This window comes from Charadrius vociferus, unplaced genomic scaffold (assembly GCF_000708025.1).
Source record: "Charadrius vociferus isolate BGI_N301 unplaced genomic scaffold, ASM70802v2 scaffold39, whole genome shotgun sequence".
Lineage (NCBI taxonomy): Eukaryota > Metazoa > Chordata > Aves > Charadriiformes > Charadriidae > Charadrius > Charadrius vociferus.
In genome coordinates, this window is record NW_009650188.1 from 133178 (window position 1) to 152782 (window position 19605).

The 19605-nt window shown below is 35.0% G+C and overlaps 1 protein-coding gene across 1 annotated transcript in view; it reads left to right on the forward strand.

Moving 5' to 3' along the window:
* KCNT2 (potassium channel, subfamily T, member 2) overlaps nt 1–19605 on the forward strand; it is a 154793-nt gene that overhangs the window by 115837 nt on the left and 19351 nt on the right. The window contains exons 17-22 of the mRNA XM_009892872.1: nt 638–854; nt 2185–2290; nt 2563–2735; nt 4788–4859; nt 7966–8100; nt 12846–12957. Of these exons, the coding sequence (XP_009891174.1) occupies nt 638–854; nt 2185–2290; nt 2563–2735; nt 4788–4859; nt 7966–8100; nt 12846–12957 (815 nt within the window). The remainder of the gene's footprint in view (nt 1–637; nt 855–2184; nt 2291–2562; nt 2736–4787; nt 4860–7965; nt 8101–12845; nt 12958–19605) is intronic.

A 19605-nucleotide genomic window follows, 5' to 3' on the forward strand; every position in this document is an offset into this window, starting at 1 on the left:
TCATTGAATAATGCATTTTTCAGGTTTTAACAGTTTATTCCTAAAATTGTAATTTAAATTAATATATAAGAAATTATAATAGTGTGTGGAAAGAAAAAAGATTAAACACTAGGCCTTGTATTTTCAAAAAAACCCCAAACACCCTAAAACCCAAACCAATGGAATTTGGTTAAGTTTTTCTTTTATTTAACAATACGGAATGGAACAGCTTAAGAGTGCTGTATAAAAAAAGTAATGATAAAATGTAGGCAAAGCAAAACAACTGCGTAATTTCTTTGTCATACATAACTGGTTGTTTTTTCATAAGCTTCTTTAATTAAAAAAAAACACTCTTGCTCAATAAAAACCCTACAGGTCATTGATGCATGTAAATATGGATTAATTGTATAGAGTATGATTTTAAAAAGGTAGTTAATAAGAAATTATATATTAATGGTCAGAAAAAGTGCTACTTTGAAGAAAAAGGGTTCTTCATGCATATTTTAAATATTTTTTATATTTTAATGTAATAAAACCTATCAATATAGTGTTCCTTTCCGTCTTTGGCCACGTAGTCAGGTAATCCCCACTAAATAAGGGAATCTCATTCAAATGTTTTGACAACTACATTGAGAAAATGCTTCCAATGCTACTTCAGGGACAGTGGCTATCGATTTACAAGATACAGGATGCCGAACGTCCAGCGGACCTACGCTGTCTCTTCCTTCGGAGGGAGGTAAAGAGGGCAGACGGCCCAGTATAGCACCTGTTTTGGAGGTTGCAGACTCATCCTCACTTCAGACATGTGACCTGCTAAGTGACCAGTCAGAAGATGAAACTACCCCGTCAGATGATGAAGTCTCTGCAGGCTTAGAGTATGTATATTTAATATTAAATAAACAACATAATTTGAAAAGCTAATATTATGTAAATGACATGGATAATATTTTGACATGCAGATCAATACAAGCAGTTGTAGCAAGCAAGACCCATAAAGGACAATTATGGAATTGTTCCCTTTTATGAAATGCTACTGTCTGTAAGCAGAATGATGTTACGCCTATTCTGAAATAAAAACAAAACAAAACAAAACACCAGATCAGCTCTTCCATTTGCTGGAGATTTTCCATATTCAGTTATAAAGATCTAGTTTCGTACTGCAATTTTTTTAATAGTATTTTTTATGACTGTCTTTCTTACATTCCGTAGTTATAAAGACAGGACTCAACTAATTTGTAAGCAGATAAGTACTTCTGTCCTTAGAATGAAGTGATAATCAGATCATTCAACAGGCTTGTTGAACGCTGGAGCTAGGTGTCTGTCTTCAAAATGTAGGAGTGACAAAAAAAGCAGCATGAAACAAAATTATTACATCTAATTTAAAATGCTTGTTAGCATGTTCCTGAAAGTAATGATGCATTACTCAGATAAAAACAGAAGATTGAATCCTGTAACTGCCATGCAGATAAGCAATTATGTTTATTGGGATTACTGACAGGGACATTAAAACTGAAATACACAATTGTGCTAGTGGCTCACCTGTCACAGTTTCCCATCTCCAACAGCAGCAAGCATGAGAAGCCCCAGGGAATATCATAAAGCTCGAATTAAAAAAATAATACAAGTCATCTTAAATCTGCAGACTGAAATACCAGGATTTAAAAGGCCTCTTATTAAAAACTAAGGCCAGTTAGAAATTTCATCTCATCAGCAAGAGGATTTGTAATTTAAAATTTATTCCAACCATGTTGAGAGTATGTGAATATAGTGACCTCACTCATTCTTGATAAGTGTTTGAAAGAAAGATGGAGACAGAAGAGCAGAAGTGCCACAATTATTTCTATTTTCTTTCCTTCCTATTTTTCCTTCTGTAGAAGTTTCCAGTACCAAAACCAAAACACTAGGACGGCACACTATGATGCATCATCCCATTTCCAAAGATGCCTATGCAAAAAAAACCCAAGCAAAATTCCTTTAGTCCACAAAAGCATGATAGCTTCCACTAAATTGTATTGAATTGGTCGAAGCTATAAAATATATTCTTTGATCCTTATTAAACACAATTCATTTCATATACTTGACTCTGCTAGCCTACAGATAACTGCAAAACTTAGACATAAGTATAAACATCCCATAAAATAGTTGTATAGTCAACTGCGTTTCAGTAATTTGCTATACTGAAAAATGTTTGTTCTGTTCTCCTAGGTATGCCAAAGGCTACCCTCCTTACTCTCCATATATCGGAAGCTCTCCCACATTTTGTCACCTTCTGCATGAAAAAGTACCCTTCTGTTGTCTAAGACTGGATAAGGTAAAGGGAGTTTGAGTTACTGGATAAAACTGCATTCTCATTTGTCTCTTGCAAATGAACATGGTTAAATTCTGGTTTCTACTTAGAGGTGAGTTTGTTCAGCACTTACTGAGCTATAATATGTTTTCTCATCCTTTTCATCACCAAACATTTGTTTATGTCTGATCAGGTCATCTGATACAATTTTCTATTTCTAATGGTAAAACCCTTTAATGTCACGGCTAAATCTCTTTATTCATATCCACTGAACTTGTTTCTTATTTTGATTTTAGGGATGCCAACATAACTACTACGAAGACGCCAAAGCCTATGGATTCAAAAATAAATTGATTATAGTTGCAGCAGAAACTGCTGGAAATGGCTTATATAACTTTATTGTTCCACTCAGAGCTTATTACCGACCAAAGAAAGAACTAAATCCCATTGTATTACTCCTGGATAATCCGTAAGTAGATTTTTTTTTTTTTTTTTGTGATACATTTTAAACTCATTTTACCATTACTTCAATAGATGATCACTCTTCACATGGCCAACTTAAAATCAAAAACATTATGGCACATTTATCTTTGAGAAAAATTGGTGACAAAATTAATACCCTATGTTCACTGTCGTACACAAAATTACTTGTTACTGACTGTAAATGGCCATAGTGAAATTAAATGTCCTTATTCTTCATGGCCAATGTTTCAGCTAAGTATTTCTTAAAAATAGCCAAAGTAATATGAATAATACTACTAAAATTAAATAACTTCATAAACACTGTAAAAAGCAAACTGTGAAACAGTTTCACAGCTACATGACAGCACTTCAGACAACACTAACCTACTTAAGGCACTTAGTAGTTTGGACCAGTTAGGTGTATTTTTAATAATTTTAGACTCTATGATAAACAGTTCTTTAAGCCAGCAGGACACCCTTCCCCACCCCCACCCCCCACACTTTGTCTACGATTATATAAAGTCATGGGAGAAAATTAAAACCTGCAAAATTGTTGTTACTACTGTATCTGTCTGGAGATCGCTGGAATTGTTAGTCTTTCTTGCATTAGCTGTTTAAAATTTCAGGCCAATTCTTCCCAGGCAAGACTGATTCATTTATAATCTGACAATGAATGAAAGAAACTTTTTTTTTTTTTTTGCAACACTTCGGTACTGCACAATTACTTAAAAACCCAATGTGGAAGACACAAAAATGGAGATTAGCCATATACAAAAAATTAGATCAAACTGTGAATCAAAGAAACGACAGTAGCAGAAATTTCTTATAGGTTCTGATTGCAGCCTGACACTTCCCTTTGCATATATATGTTCTAGTTTAAGCGATTTATTATACAAAGGCCTTCTGTGAAGTTTCCCACTTTTGCCTCAGATAGCTCTTTAGTGAAGCTGTATACACCTGTGTTTGCAAAACAAGCTTTTTGGTGCACATATTCTGGCATAAAGTGAATTAAGCAAATTGGTAAAAGCCTAAATTAGGCTAAAGGAGTTATGATTTGCGACTTTCTTAAGATTAAAGCTGTGAGCATACAGTGCCCTCTAGTGTTTGTTGTCTTTTCCAGCACAGTGCCTGAGTTCACATACTTCAATGCTATTGTGACATTTTACGGCTAAAACCACTTTTTATTAGCATAAAGTAAAAGCTATGTTGCTAATTAAACTAATACCCTTAGTGTTATCTCTCTCTACACAGCATATGGAGTGTCCCCTCTGAAAGGCCAGCATTCATGTGACTGTAGAAGCTAGCTGAAAAGCCAACATACTTTTCATACATGCATGACATGGAATCCTGGCTACCATTCAAGTCAACTGGAATTTTGTAATTTACTTCATTAGACTTAGGAATGATGAACATATCTATGTCTTGTTGTTATATTCCTATTTCCTTTATTTATCAAGGCAACTTATTACGGTATGCTTATTCTGATATCTATACATCACATGTTTTAAGATTTCCAATGTTTCTTGGTATGTCATAAGAAGCAGTAAAATTTATTATTAAAGAAACAATACTGTAAAATACAGTATCTTAGTTTTCACGTTACATTTTAAAAGTAAGGTTTCATCTAATACTGTCTCATTGACTTGAATGGAGCTATTTGCACAAAAACCAAATGATTATTTGGTTTCACTTCACGTTTTAATTAAAAATTCTCACTGTTTAAGTACTCCTTAGTCATGCTTTGGAGTATAACTTGGTATTGTGTCATTGACATCAGTCATTTATACTTATATTTGGAATTGTACTGTGCCATAAAATTTCTGATTTAAGAGGTGCATTTATTAATATAAGCATGTTAATTCTGATCATTCTTTATGATCACAGCAAACAGTTGATTCACAGCTTTTTGCAAACCTATTACATGTTTAAAATGATATTATACTGCCAAAGTTTAAAAAAGTTTTTTTTTTTAAAAAGCTACCAGTTTGTTGAAATATTTTGGAAGAGATGCTGCTGTTGTGATATTGTGTTTCATTTTGTAATCCCATCTGCTGCTTAGGCCAGATATGCATTTTCTGGATGCAATCTGTTGGTTTCCAATGGTTTACTACATGGTGGGCTCTATCGACAAGTAGGTGAAATAACTGTTAGAAAACTTAACATTGTAGTGCTCAGTGGTTTGTTGTGTGTATCGTCATTGCATGTTTAAGTGTGTGTTGTATTTGAAGATGATTTTATTGCATGCATGGTTTGTGTCTGTGCTATAATTTGGGATTTCAAATTTCTGTTTTTTAAAGGATATCATTAGTGAAAAGTGTGACAGGGAACACAAGTTATTAACTTCAAAAACATAAGGTTAACATTTATTTAGATGCATTAATATTTTTCTACAAATTGCCAGATTATAGTCCTGATTCTAGTGTCATGCTATACTTAGTTATAATTTGTTTGGGTTTACTGACCAGGGTTTTGTAAAGGTAGCTGCAGAATGTAGACAGTCTTGAATCTTCTGCTACTTAAAATATCACCTACTCCTACATTTCTCCTTTCACCTCGGCTAATATATAGTTGCATATCTTGGCTTAGGAACACAGATATAGCATAAAAATCAGACAGAACCAAGAGAAGAGCAAGGGTTCATTAGCATTTTAGTAAACTCCTGTGTGTAGAGTGTCAATTTAAAAAAGAAATTGGTTTGCTTCACTATATAGCTAAATTGAGTTGGGGCTACAAGTCCATGATACTCATTCCCCCGGTAGAAATCAAAAAGCTTATTTGCTGCCTTGAATTAACAGAATCCAGTTTTTCAATGAGAATTCTGGAGAGTCAATGTTTCTCCATCTCAACCTGTTGTAACAAGGGCTTTAAAACTACTTAAAATAGTGATACAGTAACAGATTTACCTTGGCGATCCCATAGTCATTGAGAGATTTGCAAAGAAACTACAGAAATGTTTTTCACTTTCTACATTTCTTCCTCTAGACCAAAAAATTTCCTCAAGTTGTTAATATCTACTGCTTTCTTAGCTCTTAATTCCACAACAACTATAAAAAGAACTCATACCAACAGAATAATTGAACTGACTCAAAGTGTCCAAAGTGATTAATAACCCAAAGATGTTAACCTGTTTTTATTAACATGGAAAATTAAACGTCAATTAAATTTACTGAGTTTATTTCAAAAAGGAAATCACCAAATCCCTCCCTAAAGGTGTTCTGTTGTTTTTAGAACTCAGTGCATAAAAAAATGAAGTGTGTAGTCTTTGAAATAAGTGATTATACAGAATTCTACAGTTTACAGTAATACTAGCATGAACTTTTGCATCTTTTATGACAATGCAATTGCTTTAATTCCTGGTACAATAACCAATCACTTAAAACAATAGTTTTTAAAATATAGTTCATACTTATTCCTTGTGTTTTCCTAAACATGTTTTTAAATCATGTACAATTAATAGAAGTTGATCATCTTTAGCTAAGAATTACAATATAAAATATGCAAAGTTTCCTTTCTTATCTAATGGGTTTAGAATTAATTCCCAAAGTGCCACATACTACCTTTAATTATCTAACATATTTGTCATTTGGTCATTTAGCATGAAATATCATCATCTTGGAGAGAAAAACACTAAAGGAATTACTGTCATTTATCACTCTTTTTTGTTAGAATTGGATGGCCTGCAGAAAAATAGCTTTACCAAAACTCATAGCTGGGATGAACTTCATCAAAATATGTCATCAGGTAGTAGCTATCTGTTCTACAGGCTTCAGGTATAAATGATCTGTAACTGAACAGGTTTCACAGTTGCGTAGAAATCTATTCAGTATTAAGAAACCTGTATCTAGAGGTACCTGAGATTTAGAATTATGATACTTCTAAATTAGTACTTTTAAGTTCTCCACAAATTAGCTGTATGTAACTGCTAAAATAAGAATAGCTGTTAAGCTTGTGAAATATTGAAATGCAGAAAATCTGAGTACTTCAGAATATGCTGTTATTTTCAAGGATCAGCTGAAAGACGGAAAAACCAGAAATACTAATTATTCAGAGAAAGCTCAGAGTTCTAGTTGGGCACTGAAATTGCTAGTATAGAACATGTAAAGTACAGCCTTTCTTTTGTTGTAGTCAACCATCAGTGATATTGCACAGTATCAAAAATAATTATGTAATGCATTTGTTTTGGAAGAATATGCATAATATGTAAAATAAATGCAACAAATTTGTAGAGTTTTCCTTACCCAAAATTTCCAAAAGGATTTATAATAGGTTACGTCAACACAGGAATGTAAGAAGATCATTACTGAAAAGAAAAACTGTGTCAGGACAATTAAGACTTCATTAATATTATAGTTTGCCAAATGAGAAGCAATTATAATGACAAAATATCTTTCCACTTTGGAAGTAAACAGAATGATGCAAAAATTTAGTTTTCCAATTTCCTTTGGAAACCATCAAATTCACCCTTTCTTCTTATTTTTACTGAAAAATTGGTAGGTTCCTAGCAGTCTTTATCGTTACAGAAAAGTCCTTTCTAAACTTTTCAAAAGTGCTTGGTTTCTATGGAAAATATTGTTAAAATAACTGATACATGCTTCATTTTGGAAACTAAGCTATAAGAGGCATGATGAGAACTGTAACTCAGAGTGTTTTCTATGGTCAGGCTTCACAGAAAATATTGTCCAGCAGAGTGCAAAATTTTACTGCTGTACAGCTGCTCCTAAAAGCATCATGACAACATTCCAACTCGTAGATCGACCTAAAAAAGTAATATATTAGATGTCCTGGTAAAACATTTATCAGCATTTTGAAACTCAAATATAATTGTGGGAAAGAGCAACCCAAAGCATTTGTTTGGGTCTGTTTGCTGTCAAAAGTAACTGCAATGAAGCAAGTTGTTGCAGCGTGTAAGGACATACTGTCTTTCCAAGTAACTGTTAAAGGCTTATTTTAAAAAGTTGAAATAAATTTATCATTTTAGCAAAAGAAGAGGGACTGTAACAACCTACTGAAGCGCATTCTGTATGACTTCGAGGAAAATAATTATTCATATTCTCTTCTCTCAAGTCATTGACATGATAAATTTGATATAGATTATATTGGAAGTTATTGATATGTATGTAGAGATGAAGGGAACCAGCACCTCACCCTGTGATCTGCAAATTCCAAGCATTCCTAATCTTTTAAGTGTTCCATTTTTAAGTTGCTTGTTTCTTTCTCCCTCTTTCTCTTCACAAAAGCCTAGATGACTTATTAAGATGTGGGGTCACCTTTGCAGCTAATATGGTGGTGGTGGACAAAGAAAGTACAATGAGTGCTGAGGAAGACTACATGGCAGATGCTAAGACTATTGTAAATGTTCAAACGCTCTTTAGGTAAGGCATATTTGCAATCTATCTATACATCCTCATTAATTGTGAAATACTTAGAGCCTTTTGTACTCAGATAATATTTTTTTCTTTCTTCTACTTAAGTTTTCCCTTATATGAATTTGTGTCTTACATGGGAAAACTTTTTCCCACCCTGCTTAGCGATACACTCAGAATCCTGAGATCTTCTCCTGAAATCTCAGATGAAATTCTATGCATGCTAAAACTGGATGATCATTTTAGAAGACAACTCTCAGGTTTGCAGGAAGAAGCAGAAAGCTTCTCTTGAAGACTTGGGACCAAAGATAGTTGAGAAAAGAATTTTTTCCTCAGTGCAGCGGTCTTTCACAATAATGCTAAAGCCAGTAGGAAAAGTGGATCCTTCTGTGAAGTTAATAGTAAGTGTTCACATTTTGAAGATTTAGTCTTGAACAAAAATTAGGTTTTCAGGCACACATATGCAACATTACATATGACAACAACATACTAAGAGTCATGAAAGAATAACTGAATACAGAGTGAAAAAATGGTCAGTGTAGTAAAGAGGCTGAGAAAGTGGTGCTGTGATAAAGAGCTAAAGTCACTGAGATTTCCTGTTCATTTAAGAACCTCTTCTGATTAAAGCCTCACTTTGTGTTATTCAACAAGTACCAAAAGATACATGTCCCTTTAAACTGTGAAAAAAAATCTTACTTGCTTAAAACAAAAGAAAACAACAAAAAACCCACACACAAAACAAAACACACTACACAGTTAAGTATGAATTGCCTCCCTGATTTAGGGCTTAAGCCTTGCTCTTCCTGTTGTTCATTCTAATAAGACCTGGACAAAATTAAGTCCTTCCGTAGAGAATTCAGTATCATTCAATATTGCTGACCTTTTCTGTGTCAAGCCTTCCACATAAGACCAGAGAGGCGCATAGCAACAGCTTTTTGAATCTGCCCATTTTTCAGAAAACCAATCTCATTAGAACACAAGTATTTCAATTGAGATTTTTTTTTTTAATACAACTTTGTGTGTGAATGCAGTAAAAAGCTGTTAGCATTTCTGTATGTGCTCAAAAGAAGCAAAATCTGTGTTGCACAAGAAATTTTAGTTCTGTCTTTTTTTAACTTTAAATTTTTGAATTTGTACCCAATGCTAGCACAGGAGTGTGTGTTTCATAGTTACACCTAATTTAATTTAGAATCTATAATTGCCTTTAATCTGTGCATCATTCAAGTCTACTCTTAATCATATTGTGTTAGGGTATCTCACTGAAGTTTTGCCATACATCACTTAAATTTTTCAGAAATGCATTTTACCCCCAAATATAAAACAGAAAAATTAAATTAAAAAAACCACCCTAACTTAGAAAGTACTAATTGATTTTTCCTGTAGTTGTGTTCTACTTTGTAAAATACTAAAAAAAAACCCCCAACAACATAGTAGTGCACTACGTACCATAGATATCCAACTAGAACTTACTATATAATGATTCAGTTGTCTTGCACAATGCTTACAACTAGGTGGCAGCTTTAACTCATGTATGAACCTTACATCTGGTTCAGTATAATTTTAAGGCATGGTACTTTTTACAAATATCAAAAGAAATCAGAATAAATGTCTCGGTTTAAAACTTAACAATACTTTTTTCAGAAAACTTTTTAAACTTTCGCAAGTAGTGTATTGTGTATTTTTTTCTAATATTTTTTCCCTAGAACATGTACAATAATTTCACTTCATTTTTGTATTATGTAAAGTTGTAGAAATAAGTAAGCTTTGGGAAAAGGCATAACATAGTGGCATTTTCTTGTTCTACAGAATCAACTGCTTTCATTGCACCAAGGTAAACAGTGTTGTAAATTAACTTTAAAAATGTCTTTAAAGGTTTTTCATTACTTAATAATGGCTACTAATATCAGAAACTAATGAAGAAGAGGCTGGACATGGTGGAGAACAGCAGCACTTAACACAAAGTGTAGTGTTAAAGAAGGATTTTGAACAGCTGGAGTCTTGCTAATATATGCTGTTCTCAAAGATATCACATCAGTGAAGATTCCATTTAAGTCTACCATTCATAAGATACAGGCTAATCTAAACCTCACTGATTTGATTGACTCAGATCAGCTGACCTCATTAAGGGTTGTGGACAGGCCTGAAAAAGTGATGCAAGTGTGCTGCAGTACTTTGGCCTTTGGTTCTCATATACCTGTTCTGACATTATTCCCCAATTTACATAAATTAATAATCTTGCTTTGCCAGAAGAGCGTGTCCCCCCTACACCTTAGAAGGCAGGTGCATTGTTTATAATGACAGGGTTATTAACACCTTTAACAGTTCCATACCAATTAAAACTGTGACACAACACTAGCTTATCTGATTTAATTATAGTTAAAAAGAAAGAAGCATGACTCAAATGGTCACACTGACTAAGAAAGGAAATCTTTAATCCTTTGGATGGGAAAGAACAAGTTAGCATAGTTTAAAAGTACAGGGAGAAATTACTAGTTTTGGACTGTGTCCTAGAGATGCTTTTCACTTTTCAATATGAAATACGAAGCCAACAATTGTCCCTATTGACAGTTATAAGTCCACCTCAGAAAAATAAGGGGTTTCCTCAGGCAGTAGGTCTGTACTAGGAGTGTTTCTATTTACTCTTGCTTTCTATGAATTAACGGGTTTAAACGTTGGTGTTTGGGAAGCCCTGTATTTAAGTTTTTGTTAGCTAACTTCTTGAAGGCTATGTTTCAAATACTGCCAGAAGCCTACTGACAGCAGTACACCTAGCAAGTCAGCAGTTTGGCTGGTATCTAGCAGTCAGCACCGATTTATAGATAAACCAAATGAGGTGTTATGATGGCATTATGTTGTTTTCTTGGTTTATCTTTTTGGTTCAGGAAAGAATTAAATGTATCTCTTGTTTTTCTGATTCCCAAATACAAGTTCAAGAGCAACCTATGTCTTCCATCAGGATGATTAGGGGTTTCTCTGCCCCATCCAGTCATTTTTTACCAGAATGGTATAGAAAAGAGGGATCTCTGCACAGAAGTAGCCTGCTCTGGTGCTGAAAGCTTGCGGGCAGTGTGCCTCATGCCCAGGACAAGAGGCAATCTGGCCCGAACTACCATGGAAAGTCATTTCCCCTAATTCCATTAAAAGGCACTTATTAGTAAAATATGAATTTTAACAATAGCAGGTTTGAAACTGGTATCCTAATATAAATCAGTTTTCATATCCTGGTGATAAACTAAACCCATCTTTAACAGAAACGTACTAACTTGCATTTTTTCTTTAAGTTGTTTTTATTTTATCATTAGATCAGCTTTTAATTTTCTGTTACTCTTAGTTCTGAATGTTATATTATTAGTGCTCAAATATGAATTCTTGTCCTTTAACAGAGCAATACAAGAAAATTTCCAGCCAGCAGAAGCTTAAGTAATTCTATTCTATGTGATACGCAGTTAATGCAGAGGAAATTTATTCTCCTTCCTCAGAACTTTAACATATTTATTAAGCTACTTAATAAGTACAAGTTCATACCTACAAGCGTGATATTATCAGGATTTTTTTTTTTTTTATTTCCATGAGCACTTCACAGGTTTTTATAACACACAGCATACAAGTGAAGATGTACCACAGCTGCATCTCAAGGGTGTGGTCATCATGTATTTAATCTATGTATGTAGACTCCGTTCCCCAAGTACTTAATCTTTAGTAGGACATAAGCAGACTTTGTGTAACAATACTGCAACACTCAGACTTTGGTACAAAGTCAGACTGTAAGAGCTAAAAAAGTACAGAAATTCCTGAGCGTGCACAATGCCTTTCAAACTACAGTGCACCCAAAAATGGTCATTGTTAAGTGATTCATATTCTCACCCAGTTTTCCAAGTACCATTAGTACTACCATTATCTATTGTCACATATAGATAAGTACTTTCAGGATCAGCAGAACATATTAAAAACACACATCTCATTTTCTGACACTAATCTGTAGAATAAATAAATAATAAACTGAGTTCTATTCCAAGTTGTTTAGTATTTGCATAGTATAAACTACAAATTTCTTTCTAGTTCTCAGAGCCCTGAGGGCTGGGGAGGGGCTCTTTAGTCTGTGTCATGAAAATTTGTGTCATTCACATTCTTCACTGTTTTTTGTTATTGGAAGCCTGAATTAGTGTTATCTTATAAATATTTTGTATATGTAAATATTTCAAAGTGAAAGCATAAGTATACATAAGCATAAAATTCTATGACTTTCTCCACAGCTCCCAAGAAGTGTCAATTTTCATCTTTGTTATTCAGTCTGTGGACACAGAGCATACAAACACAACTGAAAAAAAAAAAAAAAGATCAAATGGAAAAAGTACTTAAGCCAGTTTTAATGAAATGGTGGTTTACACGCAACCAGATACTAAGTGCAGGCTATACAGTTTTGCATTTTTTGTTGTCTCCTACAGATTTGTGTCATTTTAGAAATTATTAAAGAAAATCTCTGTTAACGAAATTAAGTTGTTCCTTTCTAACATTAAAATGCTTTATAAGCTCAACCTTAGAATGCAAGTTTTCTGCTTTGTGAATTCTGCAGAGAATGTTTTGTAGTTTCCTCTGCTGTTATAGCAGCATTCCATTGTGCCCCAAACCACCACAGGTTTCAGGCACTTTGTTAAAAACATGGACATAAGCACAAGCTATAGCGTTATGTAGAGCCTTACATTTGTGAATTGTTATAATTAGAGGTATAACTGTTACATTCTTTTAAAATACAGGTTGTTCTCAAGCCTAAGCATTATTACAGAACTAACTCACCCAGCCAATATGAGATTCATGCAGTTCAGAGCCAAAGACTGCTATTCTCTTGCTCTATCCAAATTAGAAAAGGTAAGGAGATTTGCCTCCCTCCACTCCCAATTTAAATGTTATAATTTTAACACTTTTTCTGATTTTGTAACAACTCTTTCAAAACAAGGGGAAACAGTGAAATGATTTCATGGTTGCAGAGCTAATATAAAAGATTTTTTTTTTCCCCAAAATCTACCCTCATTTAAGAATGAAGTTAGATTTGAGTTCCATCACTTTACAATATAATACTAATCCACCAACCTTCTGGAGAGACACAGACATAAATTTGCTCAAGGAAAATTGAGTATTTTTGGATAACTGAATATTGAGAGTTAATATGGTTTTCCAAGAAGCTACCACAGGCAATTAATGTGGAAAATATTTTAGTTGACGAAACATTCGAAACATATACAGCTTTTATTATAATGCATCTTTTGTTCCAATTCACTTTAAAGGCACTATATATTCTACATGGGCATTATAATTACATATTCTATATTCCATGGGGTATTCCATATATCTGTATGGGGTATTTGCATTACTGTGACAGTTTGAGAACAGAGGGCTGGAACACCTTTCCTACAAAGACAGGCTGAGAGAGTTGGGGTTGTTCAGCCTGGAGAAGAGAAGGCTCCAGGGAGGCCTTACAGCAGCCTTTCAGTGCTTAAAGGGGGCCTACAGGAAAGATGGGGAGGGACTCTATTAGGGTGCATAGTGATAGGACAAGGGGTTATAGCCTTAAACTGAAAGAGGGTAGATTTAGAATAAATATTAGGAAGAAATTCTTTACTGTGGGGATGCTGAGGCACTGGAACAGGTTGCCCAGGGAAGTTGTGGATGCCCCATCCCTGGAAGTGTTCAAGGCCAGGTTGGATGGGGCTTTGAGCAACCTGGTCTAGTGGGAGGTGTCCCTGCCCATGGCAGGGGGGGTGGAACTAGATGGTCTTTAAGGGTCCCTTCCAACCTAAACCATTCTATGATTCTATGATAACAGCAATTGTTCTCTGTTAAGGGGCAGTCCTAGTGTCAATAAGGATAGTAACACTACTTAAATGCTGGATAAAACCTTCATATTCTGTTTCTAGTCTAGTGTACATGTTGACATTTTCAAGCTGTGAAACAGGGAGGCTATATGGAGATAAGTTTAATTTAATTTGCTTGTCCAAAATACCATTGCTAAAACATTAGATGGAGCATATGATGTAACATTGTGCATCTGTTTAACTTGGCAAATTCAAGGACAATCTCCTTTTCCAGACATCTTCATCGGTGATCTGACCCAACTACCTCTGCAGTCCACAGAACTTACAGTATCACCTTTGTGACCTTTCAGGCCATTTTCCGAGTTTATGACAGTAAGACAAACAATATCACTATGCCACTCTTCAAGAACAGAGATCTTTCACTCCACTCATCTCTTTTTCCCCTTGCTATCAATCTAGATATTGCTAGGTTCTCTCGTGTAGCCTTCAAATCTTTTCACCTCAGATATCTTAGATATCTTAGATATCTTAGTAAATTTGAATTCATGCTAAAATCATTATCATTACACAGAATTAGCATATAATTTCAATTTCCTACCTGTAGAGTAAATTTCTTAGATTTTTGGAATTTCAGATATTTCACTATTTACTGTATAATGTTCACACAGTTAATTGTAACATATATTTAATGGAAAACAGCTTTTTCATATAAACTTATCTTCACAGGCCATCTCCCAGTTTCTTACATAAGAATCAATTCTTCGAAAATTCAGCCCATCTAGACGGGGTAGGATTTGCATTAGAAGTCAATCTTTTACTCAGTTGATTATCATGCTTACATTTTGACCACAAGATGTGAATACCTGGGTGATCTTTTGTGATTTGTTGGCCTTTGCCTGAAATAGAACAAAGGCCTAATCTTATTTAGGTGGTATTCTGATAAACTCATAAAATGGAGAGCTGTGAGGAAGCCAGACAAAATTTGTTACACAAAGAGAGGGACAGTTTGCAGTGGGAGGCACATCTTCATTTCAGTTATGCCACTCCCACTATCCATTAAGGTTTGCATGCATGGTTCCTCCATTTTAGCACTCCCTCCCTCATTGGTAACTTCAGGAAGAATAAGCTGGAACTGGCTGGAATCATGCATTGCCATTTTATTCAGGGCAGCAAGTGCCAGCAGCTGGGTAGTGCCATCAAGACTATGTTCCAACCTAACTTAGTTCCTTGATGTACTATAACCAGCAGCGTTTTTGTGTGTGTTTTTTTTTTTTTTTTTTTTTTTAAAGCATAGTCCCTTAATCCATACAGTGTAGAGATAAGGAGAGGTAAGAATAAGAACAGCTTTCCTGGTATGTGGTGTCTACAGTTGCTTCTGGAATACTCTGTGGGCTGTAGCTTGTCTACTTCAATGCAGTGAAACCAGGATTTTTATCTCTGTTGTCTTTCTTGCTTTACATAGGCTCCTTCATTTTTCCAGCAAAGGTTCTGGAAATCATTAGAAATATTATAACTTCTTCCCTATCTTTATTAATTTATTGTGTGAAAGTAAAGTTGTGAATATAGGTTGTAAGGTGAGCACTTAACTTCCTAACCAAGCTATGCTATGCTGAAATAGAGGTAGATAAATTGTCTTCAAGAAAGAACATTTTCTTCATTGCTGTTGAAAGTTGCCTGCTGTTGATATTTCCCACTCATTTCATCTTAGTGTTTGCAGGGAGCACTTTACACATGATGTATAGTTCATCTGATGTTTCAAAACTCCCCCATGTAAAATGAAAGACGATTAAAAACGCAAGTAAAAATTACCTAATGCAATCAATTATACAGTTAATTGTTACGTCTACTTTAAGCACGTCATTTTCAGAAAGAATAAATAAGTCAGGCAAGTTGCCTTCAAGTAACACTGAAACACATGCAAAATTGACTTTTCAACCTAATGGGGTGCAGAAGAATGATATGCAAATCAGAAGTCCATCTGCTGTTGCAGCTGCAACTTTCCTTATTTTAGAGATAAATAAATCTGAAGTCAGCACTGGCATAGGAGAAAGCAATGGCCCTTATACAACAGAGAAAAGGAAAAACAAAACACTCATGGCCTAAATTTAAAACTTATGTTCTCTGTCTTAGGTAAGAAAAAAATGAGGTAACCACTCGCTTTCTTGAAAGAAATGGGTTTAGAATGTCGTGGATAAAATTCATACTTTAGTTTTCTATTAATTTTAATTTTTTTTTGCCTTCCAAGTAAATATTACAGATGTTAACTGAAAGATAAAAATTCTAAACCTTTAAATAATCATTTTAAAATATGTACAAACTCCTATATCTTTTAATCAAACCAATACTGTGATTTTGTATCTTCCACAGGGATAAGCACATAAATGTTAGGCGTGCAGAAATCTGTCTGGGAACATAGAATCATAGAATGGTTTAGGTTGGAAAGGCCCTTGAAGATCATCGAGTTCCACCCCCCCTGCCATGGGCAGGGACACCTCCCACTAGACCAGGTTGCCCAAGGCCACGTCCAGCCTGGCCTTGAACACCTCCAGGGATGGGGCCTCAACAACCTCTCTGGGCAACTTGTTCCAGTGCCTTACCACCCTTAAAGTGAAAGTGGGATAGCCCAGTATATTTGCAGTGATAGTCCCAAAACCAGGCTGCATTTTTTCACCTTCAATTAAGGATAGGGCATGCTGTCTTCGTTTGTTTTTAATATTGTTCAAGTTTTAATCAAATTTGAAGTAGCATGAAGTAATAGCAAGCAGTAATGATATCTGGGTTATAAAAAATAGATTGGTACCTTTTAATTGGTGTCTTATTTTAGATGACTCTCTAATGATTTACATCAGCTACAATTCAGAAACTATATAAATAATTAGCATATGCATTTGGCTGTTGAACTGGCAGGTTTTTAGAAAGCTGTTCCAGATCAACAACAGAAAATGAATCTGTTCTTGCCAAAAAGGTAGAACAGAAGCAATCAAGAACACGTAATCCAAAATATTGTAAACTCTTCCAGAGGTGAAGTGTTATCAATCCAAAATCCCTTATATCAAGAAAAGGACTGTAAAGAGGTTGCCATGCCCAGATTTCTGATGTCTTATATCTGACATGGGTAACAATTCACGTTTACTAAAACTAACAGTGCAGGGAACTGACTGTTCCCTGTAATAAGCCACTGTCACCTTTATATGTTCTTGCATGACCCCTAGCCGCCTGCCCCCACCCATCCATGTATGTTCATTAAAGCACCTTTGTGTTGTTTGTACACAACAGTTACAGCCTATCATGGCAGTTCACATATTACTGTCTGTATCGGAGAAGAATATATTGAATCACGATGGGCCCTAGATCTCTTTCAACCTCTGACAGAGTGGCCAAAACAGGGCTTCAGGTTAACTTGGGGTTGGTACTTTGTTATTGGTATCATAGAATTAACTGCTATGAGTAATAGGTATTTATTTAGAAATAAATGAATTAGTAAAAAGATAAAACCGTGACGAAGAACCTTAAAAAGGATTTGGTACAAATATAAGTTGAGGTAGAAAAGAGGGAAATAAACTAAAAAGCTTATGAACTTAACCTTCTGGGCAGATATTTTCTGGCATTCTGACAATATGCAAACCCAAAAGGAAATAGTTAATTAACTTAAATGGCCTATATGGAGGAAGCATATGCTAAGAACTTCTCAAAACCACAAGTGTACACCTGTTATTACTTAGAAAGAAAGCAGTAAAAATTCGGTAATTCATGAACTGAGCAAGGCCACAACCGTAGGAAGACTGAGGATGAAGTAAAGATCCCCATCTGTTAATAGCTGGGTCTTAAAACATCGTCTATATAGCAGAAGTTCTACAGGACGCTCTCATGCCATGATCATTTATTTATGTTTCTAGAAACGATCTATGATTTTCTTTAAGTAGTTATATCACCTTCATCATTAATTCCAAAAAGTGTCAGAGAAGGAGCTGCTGAGCATCACTTATTGTGAAATAAAACTGGTGGGACATTCTGGCACATTTCTGGCTGCTACATCTGCAGCATTCTCTGGGAAGCAAATAAGTCTGCAAGTAATAAAGCAGAACTTAATGGAAAGTGCCTAAGAAAGAATTGTATTTCTCACAAATCTCTTTTAAGCAAGAATAAAGAAGAAGCAAACCTGTAATAAGAGATAGACGGAAACAATATAAGAAATAAACAAAAAAAAAGGGGGGGGGGAGAATAAATTTCTAAGCCCTTTTTAAATAAATAAATAAAACAAATACGCACAGCCTTGTGTTTAGCTTCAGAATTTTGGATATAGAAGCAAATTATTCTCCAAATATCTCTTGCTTTATCCCACCTTTCTTGGCACAAACCCAGAATTTGCTGCAAATTTCTCTAAACAGATGGAAGGATAAACATAACACCTGAGTCACATGATAGGAGGATAGTCACTTCACAGCTCGTTCACTATAAAATATTTTATGGCATGAATCTAAAAGGATTTGATGTAATGTATGTTATAATATGCATGTAGCTTTAATTTTGAAGTATTTTTTGTAAAACGAATCTTACTTCTTTTCCCATAATTCACAGACAAGTTTTCATTTGCAATAGCAATTGAAGGAAAATATCTTCTACTTTGTCTGACTGCACTGCAAAAAAAAAGCACTCGAATATATGAGATCACACTACAAAAGAAATACATAAGTTCTTGTTTCTGTGGCTTACACCAGTAAGCACAATGGTATGCTTATCTAGGTAAAAGCATTCTTTGTACAGTTAGACTGCTTTCTTTTTCAACTCTCAGAAGCACACAAGTTGCTAGAAACACTTCTTTGCTGCTTAGCCATCAAAGCACACACGTGCGCGTGCATTTGTGTGTGAGAGAGAGCATGAGTGTATATGTATGTATGTGTTTCTCATGGAGAAGAAGCTCTAATACAAGCCAGTAGTATTTGGTCAGAACATAGAGAATGTTTGGAATAAAAAAAAACCCTGAAATAATAATTATGGTTTTGGGGGTTGGAACTAGATGATCTGTAAGGTCCCTTCCAACTCTAACCATTCTATGATTTATGATTCTATTTCCTTAAAAATTTCAAACCCTCTTTAATCTGAAGAGATTGACAGAGGTGACATTTTATAAAGGACAGATTAATGTCATATTTTTAAGAATTATTTGCTGTACATTTTTATCTGGACTTGAAATTCTTTGTGTGACATCTTTTTCAACTCCACTCATACGAAGCCACAGAAATCAACAGGCACAGCCAGACTATCCATCAAAGACAAACAGGGTTAGAATGCTGCTCTTCAACAGAACCATTGGTGAGTGCAGACTGCTCATTTGCATATCACAGAATCAGAGCATCCTTAGGTTTGGAAGGAACCTCTGGAGGTCATCTTGCCTAAGGGCCCTGCTCAAGCAGTACCACTTCGAGCCAGTTGCCCGTGACAATGTCCAGAGGGCTTTTAATTGTCTCCTAAGAAGGAGCATCCACAACCTCCCTGGACAACCTCTGCCAGTGTTCAGTCACTCTCACAGTAAAAATGTGTTTCCTGGCATTCAGAAGGAACCGACTGTGTTTCAGATAGTCCCCATTGCCTCTTGTCCTGTCCCCTAGGCATGACTGAAAAGACCCTATCTTCTCTACATCCTCCCTTCAGATATTTATACATCTTGATGAGATCCTCCCTGAGCCTACTGTTCTCTGGGCTA